General features: G+C 35.5%; 1 protein-coding gene across 1 annotated transcript; it reads left to right on the forward strand.

Annotated features, from left to right (window-relative positions):
• Positions 1 to 575: 575 nt before the first annotated feature.
• Positions 576 to 12,351, forward strand: LOC134236164 (cysteine dioxygenase type 1-like). Its single transcript, XM_062718340.1, has 3 exons — positions 576 to 748; positions 1,344 to 1,594; positions 11,915 to 12,351. The coding sequence occupies exons 1-3, from the start codon at positions 591 to 593 to the stop codon at positions 12,103 to 12,105; spliced, it is 600 nt and encodes a 199-aa protein (XP_062574324.1). The 5' UTR covers positions 576 to 590; the 3' UTR covers positions 12,106 to 12,351.
• The last annotated feature ends 2,202 nt before the right edge of the window (positions 12,352 to 14,553 follow it).

Below are 14,553 nucleotides of genomic sequence, written 5' to 3' on the forward strand. Positions count from 1 at the left end.
GGCGGACCAAATATTATGCGACACCGGGCGCATCACAAACACATCCTGTTACAAAAGAAAAAGATCAACGAAAAGCTGTTTCCCTATCGTTCGTTACAGTATAACCAAACTAGGATGATATTGTAATGTTTGAAGAAAAAAATATTTTAAAATAATAAGCCCAACTCCCAACCTCCGAAACATGAACTAGAACACTTAATTATTTCTGTCTCCTTAACTTACATTTTGTCATGTCTAAGTATTTATTATTTCCTTTTCTCTATCTGGCTTTACTGCTTTTCAAAAACAATATTATGCTTAAATTATCAAATCAAGGAAATCAAACTTACTGAAGTACACAAGTATTTGACATTTATGTTCTTATTGTAAGATTTTAATCTTGTTGCCATGTCATAAAAGTTATTTTCCTTTTAATATAACCCGTTGTGAAACTTACAGAAAAACTTACCATCAGGTGATTTCGAAGAAAAAAATATTAATAAAATACCTCTGTGCATATATAAGGATCGGAACATCTCGTTAGTACCTTTATTGCATACAGAAATTCATTGTAGGCAGTTAAATTTCCACTTCAACAAATAACTCAAATTATGGCGCGATACGACTTGAAAGCTTTAAGATCTGATCTTTGTAAAGAGTTGGCGAACGGATTTCAGAAAGAGTCCGTAGAAATGGTAAATCAGCTACTGTCCAAGTACAAAAGTCACCCAGAGGACTGGGAGGGAATGGAAATCTGGAGCAAGGACAAGTACGTTATGGCTGTATGAGTTATTTTCATAAGTAGCATGGGTTTTTAATAAATAAAGGGGCGGTAATAAATAATTAGACACGCGTTGTATTCCCTTTCTATTTTGAACTTCCGATTTTCTTTTCAATGAACTCGAGTTCTGTTATTAAATCGCAACATAAATCTAAAATTAAAATAAGACCTGGGACATAACGCATTTTGTAAACATTTAATTCTTTTATTGTGTAGGTTATCAAATGCATTCTCTGTCTGAAACATTACTGTACATGTCATAGAACAGAATATCTCTTTAGTTAGAATTACGTTGAAGTTTCCAGAACATTTTTTACAGAATTTTTTTTAAAAATGTAATTATACAGATAAATTATTCCACCCAACGCCGGTGGAGATATCCAGATTTCTACACATATTTGGTTCGAGAAAAAAATATCTAGTTTAAAAAAAACAGATGTCTCTGCTGTGTTATAACAAAATTTAGATTTAAAAAAAAACTCCCCTCAGAAATAGATTTTGATTTGTGGATGATAAATATTTTTATTGATTAATTTGACAAAATTTCTGGGTTTTTTTCCTATAGCCAAGTTTTTTTGTATAGATATACCCGTACCTTATTAGACAAAGGGAATGGACATTACAACTTGATGATATTATTCTGGAATGCTACTCAGAAAAGCCCAATACATAATCATCTAAATTCCCACTGCTTCATGAAGACCCTAAAGGGAGAGGTGTTCGAAGAGCTGTATAAGAATCCGGATATGACGTCATGTGAAAGGTCTTGTGGATGTAAAATGGAGAAGATAAAGGACAGCATTTACAGTTTAAACGATGTGGCGCTGATCACTGGTATGTACATGTATATAAGTACACACAAGTTTGTAAAGGAAATATACCCTACATATTATGACACGTGTGAAAGGTATAAAAACGCTAAAAGGTGAAAATAAAAAAAAACTGTTCGGTGTCGAAAATTTTAAAACAAAAATATTAAGGAATGTAAAAAAGGGGGAATTCTAGAGGTACGATCAGATGCATAAGAAATGTTAAACTACTGTATTTGTGACGCGCCAAGCAAAAACCTCCCTTAAGTGAAAATTTTGACAATTTCAGTTTCTTATTGATTCTTAAAGAAACTTTTTCTTCTGATTCTAATGATATATAGCATAACATATATTTCTCAAAACGCATTAAAATAACTGTATGCTTTGACGTCAACTGCGCAAATAAAGTCTACAGAACTTTTCCTAAATGTATACTAGTATTAATGGGAAACATACTTCACTAACAATACATGTTCACTTCCTTATTTTGATTCAGTTGATTTCCGACAATAAATAATAATAATTAAAATATGAAATGGTGCAAGAAAAAAAAAGATTTTTTAAAATATACATTCTCTTTTAACAGTTTATACGTAATCGTATACATGTACAAATCACGATATTTAATATCACATGTAAGTTAACATTTCATAATAAAAGATCCTTTTAAAGGTTAATATTGTATCGCACAGGTTTTAATCAAAAGAAGTAATTTTGAACTGCCATTTTTCGTTCTTAATCGTGGGACAGGTCACATCTTTCCAAGGATTGGTTACGAAAGGTCGGATCCGGCTATAAAGGTATGCCTGCCTTTCTCGTGTCAGACCTCCTGGTGAAATCTCTGGAGGTCGTGCATCATGAGCAAAATGCCTTACATCAAACTTCAAAAGTCTCACAGGAATCTCCTCACCATCACTAGACTTTTTGCAAAGTACATACCCTGGACTGTCATGGCAAAATCGAAAGATTTGGAATCAGCGCAAATCATTGAGTGAAACAAAGTGCTCGGAGAAGAACTGCACCCAACCCGACCACATCAAAGATTCCTCCTCAGCATATACAACCGCATTGTTGGACAACGATAGATCTGTTCGAGGGAGTTGCAATCACTTCTCTTGTGGATGCGTTTAATATGTGCAAAATTTGAATCCACTAAGCATCATAAAAGATTTTTGAGTTATGTTATGAAATTATTAAAAATAATTCTGAATATAGTTCACATTCTCCAGCAGAAGTATGCCAACAAATATCGATTTTTATTTTGATCTTATGCTACAATTAAAATCAATATTATTTTTAAAGAAAAATCTTTATGATCGGATACCGGTATGAACTGAAAGATTAAGAACAGAATTACCTGCACAATTGTCCGCATGAACAATGCACTCGTTTTCACCTAATCCAAAGTTGTGTAAGCAGTGATGTAGCATTGATATTACAGCATTTAGTCCATGTGTCTTCGATCCATTTTCCCCTGAAAGTGTAATTCAACTTTATTAATTTACATAAAAAAGTAGTTTAATTTGAAAAAAAGTCTATTTTTTTATTGTGGGGTAAACGTCCATGTACATATTTTGGTATGCAAAAATAGTTGCATACCCATAGTTTCGTTTTCGTCAACCAGGTAGTTATACTGCCTTGAAAATCCATCTACTCTCACTCTGAAAAGTTAAACTTTGCGAGGAACCAGGAAGTTTAGTGGACCCATTTGTCTGGAGTGATGAGGCAAAAACATTTGCTGAGAAAAATCAAAAGTAAAGTGAACTTTAGTATAAGGCTTAGAAAATGGATCTAAAGGTCCGTATCCTCGGCCATTCATTCCTGAGTTTTAAAACATTTGCTGAGAAAAATCAAAAGTAAAGTGAACTTTAGTATAAGGCTTAGAAAATGGATCTAAAGGTCCGTATCCTCGGCCATTCATTCCTGAGTTTTAAATTTAAATCGGTCAAGTCACACAGGTTGTACATTATGTTTTTCTTTATCGTGTCATGAATAGTACAATTTTGCTTATTAATGATTGTAAATTTATCTATATTCACACACACAACAGATTAGCATTTTGTTGACATATTGTAACTGCATTAAATAAATTCTCGAAAGAATTTCATTTCTGAAGAAATTTAGAGTGAAGCCCCTTTGTTTACATTAGCAACAGCTTGGCAACAAAAGTTATTAAGATCGTTTTTATCCTGTCGAAATCAAATATTATGAATTTCATACATCCCTTTATAAACCACATTATAAAAGCATATCCACAGGAGTTCGCAATTTTATCAAACAAGTCAATAGAAATCACTCGATTGACAAAACCAGGAGCTCTGCGTAAATTATGCTTACGCAGAGCTTGTGATGAAGGCAATCAATCCTGTGCACCACTTCGATATAATGTAATGAAAATGCAAAGATTATATAATATGTATAATTTTTTGAAATATAAATACAACAATTCTCATTTGAAGTAAAAAAAAAAAGTTAAATAAATCCACACCTGCATGCATGCATGCGATCGAAAAAGTCGCATTTGCATGTACCGATATCCAATCAACATGACAGTATAGTGGTCCAACAAGTTTCTCACATATTTTTTTTCTCATTCGGATATATCTATCTTTAATTAAAAAAAATTATTAACTTAAATATTTTTTTGCGAATATATTATGGTGAAGTAAACTTCATTAAAACTCACCTGAAATTCCTCCATAACGTTTTTATTATTGCTTGAACAAGGAAGTTAAACACATGGCAGATGAGAATACAGGTTAACGTCCTAATGATACTTAGACGCGTTATGTCATAAGCAGAAGGATAAAACGTACGCTGAACTAGGACCTTAGGTCCCCTGCTCAGTTCACGACTATCGGGCCTGTTTACTCCTCTACAAAATGTAGTGCGTTGCATACGTAAAGTGAAAATAGAATAAATCGTAATACTGTGAAGCCTTTACAGTGTAAAACAAACAACTTTTTAAAAGGAATAACCATCTGATGGGTATTAGAAAAGATAGAGGGGGTGGAGGGTGGGTGCTGAGCAACATTAACTGCAATTTTATATGATATATAAGCGTTTAACATTTATGATTTACGTTAGGTGACCTGTGGTCTCCTCTATGATTTTATTCCATGTAAGGTTATAGTATCTATACTACACAGTGCCTAACCTCTGATCTTCTTACTAATGGTATGCGACTCAGAGTAAACGACATCAAGTCTCTGAATTCGCAGATCTCTAACAAGTAGGGGGAGGAGGAAGATGTTTTCCCTTACCACCCCGTACCTCTTAATTTCGCTCGGACTTTTCACCGATCCTTCAACATAATGGAATAATTATTTGTTAAATTATTTAATGTCTCCTTCTTCTTCCTTATGAGATCATGATTAAATGGGTGACCTCATCACTTTAACATTTTTTAGTAAACCTCTGATTTTATTTATTTTACAAAGAAGATGTACCCCCTGTATTTCGAAGTTTTGGGCTGCATCGAGTTCTCATCCCCTTTCCCTGGAATTAACACATCAAATTCATGAACTACATTAAAAAAAAGAAATAAAAATTTAAAAATGCACCAATCGTTATTTCTTTTCGGGATACATATACTGTATTTAAAGACAAGCAAGTTGACCAATCCTACATACATTTAGAGAACTCGGAGAAATTGTGCACTTTTTCCAATTTTCAAAAAATTAGTGTCGCAACTGTTTTTTGGAGAGGATTTAAAAAATAATTCTACACATACCCTGATTTTAAATTATTTAAATTTATTTATTTAAATGATTTTAAACTACGTACAACTTTCAGCAACATCGTAACAATGTACAAAATAAAATTACCTTTGTCTCATTCATATACTATAATTTGTGAAGTATGAAATCCTTATTGATGTACAATATAAGACTTCCGCTTGTTCCCATAATCTTTATGCTGATACCAGAGGTAACAAAAAATTAATAAGACCAGGTGTCATCTTCTGTTCTACATCATATGGGGATACAGAGGCCACCTTATATTGTACATCAGTAGGGGGACCAGAGGACACCTTAAATTGTACATCAGTAGGGGGACCAGAGGACACCTTTATATATTGTACATCAGTAGGAGGACCAGAGGACACCTAATATTGTACATCAGTAAGGGGACCAGTGTGTCACCTTATATAATACATCATTAGGTTGACCAGAAGTCACCTTATACTGTACATCAGAAGGGGACATCAGTAGGGGGACCAGAGGTCACCTTATATTGTACATCAGTAGGGGGACCAGAGGGCACCTTATACTGTACATCAGTAGGAGGACCAGAGGGAACCTTGAATTCTACATATGTAGGGGGACCAGAAGACACCTTATATTGTACATCAGTAGGGGGACCAGAGGTCACCTCATAGTGTGTATCAATAGGGGGACCAGGAGTCACCTTATATTGTACATCAGTTTGGGGACCAGAGGTAACCTTATATTGTACATTAGCTATAGTAGGGGGACCAGAGGTCACCTTATATTGTACATCAGTAGGGGGACCAGAGGACACCTTATATTGTACATCAGTAGGAGTACAAGAGGACACCTAATATTGTACATCAGTAGGGGGACTAGTGTGTCACCTTATATAAAACATCATTAGGTTGACCAGAAGTCACCTTATACTCTATATCATCAGTAGGGGGACCAGAGGGCACCTTATACTGTACATCAGTAGGGGGACCAGAGGGAACCTTATATTGTACATCAGTAGGGGGACCAGAGGACACCTTATATTGTACATCAGTAGGGGGACCAGAGGTAACCTTATATTGTACATCAGTAAGGGGACTAGGGGTCACCTTATATTATACATCAGTGGGGGGACTAGAGGACACCTTATATTGTACATCAGTAGGAGGACCAGAGGACACCTAATATTGTACATCAGTAGGGGGACCAGTGTGTCACCTTATATAAAACATCACTAGGTTGACCAGAAGTCACCTTATACTGTACATCAGAAGGGAACATCAGAAGGCGGACCAGAGGTCACCTTATATTGTACATCAGTAGGGGGACCAGAGGGAACCTTGAATTCTACATATGTAGGGGGACCAGAAGACACCTTATATTGTACATCAGTAGGGGACAACAGTAAGGGGACCAGAGAACACCTTATATTGTACATCAGTAGGAGAGGACTTATATAGGCCATGCCTGATGTCCAATCCAATAATGTAATCTTACTTTACATAATAAAATATTGATTAAATACATCAGTAGGGGGACCAGAGGTCACCTTATATTGTACATCAATAGGGGGACCAGAGGTCATCTTATATTGTACATAAGTAGTCACGTTAAATTGTACATCAGTAAGGGGACCAGGGGTCACCTTATATTGTACATCAGCAGGGGGACCAGAGGTCACCTTAAATTGTACATCAGTAGGGGAACCAGAGGTCATCTTATATTGTACATAAGTAGGGGGACCAGGGGTCACCTTATATTGTACATCAGTAGGGGAGCAGAGGTCAACTTATATTGTACTTCAGTAGGAGGACCAGAGGACACCTTATATTGTACATCAATAAGGGGACCAGAGGTCATCTTATATTGAAATCAGTAGGGGGTCCAGAGGTCATCTTATATTGTACATCAGTAGGGGGACCAGAGGTCACCTTATATTATACACCATAAGTTTACCTGAGGTCACCCTATATTGTACATCAGTAGGGGGACCAAAGGACACCTTATATAGCACTTTACATCAGAAGGTGAACAAGAGGTAGTAGTATTAGTAGTATTATACATCAGTAGGGGGACCAGTGGTCACCAGTGGTCATCTTGTTTTGTACATCAGTAGTGGGACCATGAGTCACCTTAAATTGTACATCAGTAGGGAGACCAGGGGTCACCTTATAATGTACATCAGTAGGGAGACCAGGGGTCACCTTATATTGTACATCAGTTGGGGAACTAGAGGTCACCTTATATTGTACATCAGTTTGGGTACAGAGCCTTCAGGTCAGTTTTAACGTTCTTCACTAGGTGGATCAGAGGTTAACTAATATTGTACATGAATAGGTGGACCAAAGGTCACCTTATATTTTATTTCATTATGGAGACTAAAGATCACCTTTAAATTGTATAACAGAAAAGGGACCAGAGGTCACCTTATACTGTTTCAGACTAGACGTCAGATTATATTGTACATCATAAGGGGAAACAGAGGTCACCTTCTACATCATAAGGTGGTCAGAGGTCACCCTATGTTGTAGATCATTATGGGGACCTAAGGGCACTTTATATTTTACAACACAAGGGGGGGGGGGGGGGGGGGGCAGATGTTACCTTATAATGTACATAAATAGGGACACCAGTGGTTCCCATTTTGTACATTTTTAAGGAAACCAGACATAAAATATAATTCATATGAAGGCGGACCCATCGTAACCAAGAGACATCTCAAAAGAACATTAGGATGGATCAGAGATTAGAGATAAAATGCATACTAACGGGATACCATGCAAAGGTTCTTTTATAAGAACACGACAAGAGGCCTATGGGTCTTATAGGTCATCTGAAGATCATGTAAAAACTTTAAACCGATTGAATTTGGTTTGCGCTTTGAACCAGTGGCCATGACATTCGCAATTTTGAAAAAAAGTACCATTGCGCATTATAACTATGTACTTAGCATACTTAATTTGGCTACATAATACCTATATAGAGCGTAGGGGAACAAAAAAAGTGCATTTCAAATAATCAGTAATAATTATCAATAATAAGTAGTGCCCACTGACCATAAAAACCCTCATTTTGGGGTCATACATTTCACAATTTTGGAAAAGGCACCCTTGTTCATAAAAAAAATTTGGTTTATACCAAAGAATAAATTTGAAAGCATTAATTCAATTACAGTATTTAATTAGAGCCCCCATCCCTCCATGGTACCCCTGAGCCAGGGACCTTGAAATTTATAATTATTTAATTATATCTATAATTATATCAGGTGACAGTTTAAGGTGACCTCTGGTCCCTGTAATGATGTATAAAATAAGGTGACCTCTGGTCACCATAATGATCTGCAATATAAGGTTACCTTTGATCCCTGTAAATATGTACAATATACCAGGCGATCTCTAGTCCCGGTAATTATGTACACTATATCAGGTGATCTATGGCTCCAGTTATCTTGTACAATATAAGGTGACCTCTGGTCCCAGGAATGATGTACACTATATCCGGTGATCTCTGGTTCCCGTAATGATGTACGATATAAGGTGACCTCTGGTCTCCGTAATGATATGTTATATAAAATTTACTGTGGTCCATCACTGATTACCTCTGGTCCTCCAATAATGTACAATGTAAGGTGACCTCTAGTCCCCATAATGATGTACACTTTTAGGTGAACTCTGGTCTCTGTAATGATGTACAATTCAAGATTACCTCTGGTCACTATAATGATGTACAATATAAGGTGACCTCTAGTCCCCTTTCTGGTATTAGATATAAGGTGTCCTCTGGTCCCGCTACAGGTGTACAGTACAATATTAGGTGACCACTAGTCCCCGTACAATATAAGGTGACCTGTTGTCATCCTTCTGATGTTAAATATAAGGTGACCTCTGGTCCCCCTACTGATGTACAATAAAAGGTGACCCTAGGTACCCCTGCTGATGTACATATGTGACCACTGGTCATCCTTCTAATGTTTAATAGAAGGTGACCTCTGGTCCCCCCTACTTATGTACAATATAAAGTGACCTCTGGTCCCCCTACTGATGTTCAATATAAGGTGAACTCTGTTCCTCCTACTGATGTACAATATAAGGTGACCTCAGGTCCCCCTACTGATGTACAATATCAGGTGTCCTCTGGTCCCCTACAGATGTATAGTATAAGGTGTCCTCTGGTCCTCTACTTATGTACAATATAAGATGACCTCTGGTCCCTTTACTGATGTACAGTACAATATTAGGTGACCACTAGTCCACGTATTAATGTAAAATATCGTGTGACCTCTGGTCCTCGTACTGATGTACAATATAGATGACCCCTGGTCCCCCTACCGATGTACAATATAAGGTGTCCTCTGGTCCCCCTACTGATGTACAATATAGATGACCCCTGGTCCCCCTACCGATGTACAATATAAGGTGTCAGCATTCGGTTAAATTCTTATTTTTAAGTGTCAAATATAGACTTTTTATTTATTTATTTATTTATTTATTTATTTATTTATGTTTAAAGATTTTTGACTTTAAATATTTGGTTATTTTTAATCTTCTGAAATTTCTTATGCTCTATTGTATGCAGTTTTCTCTTTTCGTGTTTTGATATCGTTTAATCATCATTTTGCAAAAATATTTTTAATTTTTAAAATGGTTATCAATACTAAATTTTATTTTCTTATGCTATTCAACAAAATTTTTATTCTTGATGTTGTATTTATGAATGTATTTTAACTATGTTGTACAGCGCTTTAGAGTAATTGTGTTTATTATATAAGGCGCTCTATAAATTTTGTATAATAATAATAATAATAATAGTCCTCTGGTCCCCCTACATAAGTATAATATAAGGTGTCCTCTGGTCCCCCTATTGATATACAAGAGATGACCTCAGGTCCTTCTGCTGTACAATATAAGATGACCTCTGGTCCTACTACTAATGTAAAATATAATGTGTCCTCTTGTCCCGCTACAGATGTACAGTACAATATTAGGTGACCACTAGTCCCCGTGCAATATAAAGTGACCTCTGGTCCTTCTGCTGATGTATAATATACGATGACTTCTGGTCCTACTACTGATGTACAATATAAGGTGACCCCTTGTCCCCCTACCGATGTACAATATAAGGTGTCCTCTGGTCCCCCCACAGATGTTTAGTATAAGGTGTCCCCTGGTCCCCCTATTGATATACAAGAGAGGACCTCAGGTCCTTCTGCTGATGTACAATATAAGATGACCTCTGGTCCTACTACTAATGTAAAATATAAGGTGTCCTCTGATCCCGCTACAGATGTACAGTACAATATTAGGTGACCACTAGTCCCCGTACAAAATAAAGTGACCTCTGGTCCTTCTGCTGATGTACAATATACGATGACTTCTGGTCCTACTACTGATGTACAATATAAGGTGACCTCTGGTCTCTCTACTAATGAACAGTACAATATTAAGTGACTACTAGTCCCCGTACTAATGTAAAATATCGGGTGACCTCTGGTCCCCGTACTGATGTACAGTATAAGGTGTCCTCTCGTCCCCCTACTGATGTACAATATAAGGTGACCTCTGCCCCCCTACTCATGTACAATATAAGGTGTCCTCTGGTCCCCCTACAGATGTATAGTATAAGGTGTCCTCTGGTCCCCCTACTGATGTACAGTACAATATAAGGTTACCTCTAGTCCCCCTACTGATGTATAATATTGGGTGACCTCTGGTCCCCCAAATGATGTACGATATAAGGTATCCCCAGGTCCCCCCTATTATGTGCAATAAAAGATTACCTTTGGACCCCTATTAATTTAAAATGTAAGGTGACCTATGATCCCTCTGATGATGTACAATATAAGGTGACCACTGGTCTCCCTAATGATGTTAAATATAAGGTGGCCTTTGGTTCCCCTACTGATGTACAGTGTGAGGTGATCTTTGGTCCCCCTATTGATGTACAATATGAGGTTACCTCTAGTCACCCTTTATTATTTTCACGTTTCTGCTAATATATATATTAGAAAGTTGATCTTTATAAAGTTATGAAAATGATTATTTTTGAGTAAGACAAAGAAAATTGTCTATCATATAAAATTCAGTTAATATATAAGGTGACCTGAGGTCTCCGTATTGATATCGATGAATTTACTTTTGTGCCTTTAATGCCTGGAGAGTTCCTAGAATGTTTTATTACTACGCAAAATGACGAACTATTTGCGGGGGACCCCAGGTCCTAGTTGAGCGTACGTTTTATCCTTCTGCATGTCATAATAGATATAAGGAAGGTTTTTGCTTGGCGCGTCACATATGTCACCAGTTTTAATCACCCTAACTATTACTGCGTTGCAAAGTATGGGATAATTCAAGTCAAACAATAACCAAAATCTGTTCTAAAATTCCAATCAACTGTTTTCTCTCGGAAATTCAAAAGTTCTACACTACATTGCATGAGGCTTTAACAAACTTTTGTCGAGATGGAGTAGCGTTTTTTTCCGTAGTACTTTGATAGCGTCCCTAGAATCATGTAGTTAAATCTAAAAATTGTTTGTATCTTAATTGGTGCTTCTATCAGCACCTTGTTACTTGTTAGGCATCTTCATGATATACTAGTATTTATAATTGTTTACTAATACGCTTGCCTTGTCTTGTATTTAGACGCAGAAGGTCTTCATAGAGTCGGGAACAAAAGTCAAACAGAAGGTGCTGTTACTTTACATCTTTATTCCCCGCCATTTGCCTCGTGTCGGACGTATGATGACGACACAGGCAAGTCAACAGAGGTCAAGATGGAGATCGACAAGGATTTCAGCCAACAATGCTGCGCAAGTTCCTGTTGTGGAGAATAATCGGCATTAAGAATGTATACTTTGAGAAAAATAACCAAAACGTACGAATTGTTATGACTATTAAATGATAATGTTACGATCTGGAATAAAGTATTTTTGAACTTATTTTAGATAACTGTGTAAATAACATGATCGGACTTTGTGTAGAATGATATCAAAACTTTGTATATTTTAGCAAGTGTGATAAATTTCATAAATTCCGCGCAGCCTTAATCTCTACGAAAGCACAGTCAGAGATAGACAGTTAATCCCTTTATTGATTTCTATTAATATATTACAAGTAGAGCTTTTCAAAAAAGCTTACCGTCTATAGCAACAATTATAAACAGTAAACAGATCTACACTTAACATGCCGTATAATTCTTTTGAATTATTTGATTTTGCATTTCTAAATTAGCTTTTTACGGGCATTAGCCCTACCACGGTTGTCGGTCGGTCATCTACGTAAACTTTGACTGGCCGAGAGCTTTCGGCAAACCTCGGCTGATTCCCATTCCTCTTCAAACAAGAATGGGGAAAAGAATAATAACAAATTGTAAAGCCTGCAAGCAATAACTATCAAATTTTATTGATAATGAAATTAAAGAGACCTTTACATTTATTGCTATAAAAAATATCATGTTATTAAGAAATAATTACTGCTGATTTTGTTGTTCGTTTTGTCATTTTTTAAAGATTGGAAATCTTGCAAAATTGTTAAGTCGTACGAAAAATAGATCATCAGAAAGTTATCTCCCTTGCCTTGAACAACATTTCAACCAATGAAATAATTGGAAATTTTCTCATCATGCAATTTCTACCAATCACAAAAGAGAGTAAGTGCATAGTCCGAAGACTGTAAAAAACTTCAACTTTACAATACCGTCTTCCAAGGCAGATGGTAGTTATTAACACTTATTCTTTCATCTGTTACAGTAATTCATTTATTTACATGCCGTTAAAATGTCACCATTCGTCCAAGAATTGATTGATACTTTATTTCTTGTCACTTTTTGTTAATCATTTTATTTGACTCTTTCCTTGTTTAGTATGTATGTTTTGTTGTAAAAATAATTATGGTCAGTTTGAATCAGACCTTCGGTGTTGATATATATACCAAACTTATGAAAAGATTATTTCATGCTAAAATGCCATATAAAACTACAAAATTTTCAATTCGTGTTTGTTTCATGAGGTTCTAAGAATCTTGGATAAACAATACCAGGAAAGCTTACGGTTGACCAATAAGTAGTATTTATTCCATTTATAACACTCTCAGTTGAGAAAAAATGCTGGAAAACGTATTTATTACATTAGTAAATTAAGCAAAACAAAATGTACAATGTATACGAAAAAGGTGTCATAACTAGACAGTTCATAAAGTTGTATTCAGGTTAATGCAAAAGACGAGAGAAAAGCCAAAGACGCTCCAATTTTCAGTATGATATCCTTAAAGCTTTATGATAGAAATAAGACCAGAGAAAGCTAATCTGATATAAAAATAAATCCTTTTATCACCGGCATGATTCCACAATACTATTAATGATTCTACAAATCAAACAATTGTTAAAATGCAAATTAAAATACCGAGTCAAAATGAAAACCGGTTTATATTAAGAAAAGAACTTAAAACAGCTTACATCAAGGACAAAAGCATCTAGGCGATATAAGTGTAACATCACGTGTAAATAAAAGTGGACTACCCAAAAGGCGGGGACGGGGCATGTTTACATTGTAAAACAAAAACTGAATCAATCTGAAGCATTTCATTCTTTTCTTAGATGTCATCGTCATATAACAGCACCTAGCTGTGCCGGCAACATTGAATGCCACGATGATTATTTGTCTGCTCGACTTGTGCTTTTTGGACCGACAACTTCCCAACAAAATCTTAAATTCAATTTACTAGAGTTTTAATTCAGGTTTTTCCAAAAGTAAAGACGTCCAATTTTTTTAACAATAAGTCTAATATTATTTGAGGAATAAAGTTAAAACTTTTACAGATTATAAATTTATTATTGATTAACAGATAGAAAGTAACCTGAAACAAATATTTCAAAAATAAATATTTAATTAATTAAATACATATTTTTAAAAAATTGTATATTTAAAACAAATGATTGCTTCACTGGAAAAAAATATCTGTTTATCAATGAAGGGCATGGGTTAAGGATGTATAAAAGCACATTTAATGTTTTTTTTGTCAGCTTATAAAACTAAGTGTTATTTAAAGAGGGGATATGAAGGAGATAATGATAGTTTAAGTTTTATGTTACACCTGGTACTTTGTACCTGTGACCTCTAAGACATGAACATTTTAAAGAGTGTTACTTTCCTCAATCTGATTGTATTAAAATTGCCGTCAAAGTGCTCACTCTTTAACAATGAGAATCACAATTATATAATCGAATATAATCAAATGAATTAATTTTTTTCAAAAACAGAATTCTGCAATGACTTATCTGTATT

Source organism: Saccostrea cucullata, unplaced genomic scaffold, assembly GCF_032062105.1.
Source record: "Saccostrea cucullata isolate Sc308-1 unplaced genomic scaffold, CSIRO_AGI_Scuc_v1 ctg3290, whole genome shotgun sequence".
Lineage (NCBI taxonomy): Eukaryota > Metazoa > Mollusca > Bivalvia > Ostreida > Ostreidae > Saccostrea > Saccostrea cuccullata.

What these genes read in the sequence shown, in the direction of transcription:
- LOC134236164 (XM_062718340.1), top strand. Translation starts at nt 591, where the DNA reads ATGGCGCGATACGACTTGAAAGCTTTAAGATCTGATCTTTGTAAAGAG. An exon ending in GAAATCTGGAGCAAGGACAA is followed by an intron (nt 749 to 1,343) that starts GTACGTTATGGC and finishes TTTTTTGTATAG; the next exon opens with ATATACCCGTACCTTATTAG. An exon ending in CGATGTGGCGCTGATCACTG is followed by an intron (nt 1,595 to 11,914) that starts GTATGTACATGT and finishes TCTTGTATTTAG; the next exon opens with ACGCAGAAGGTCTTCATAGA.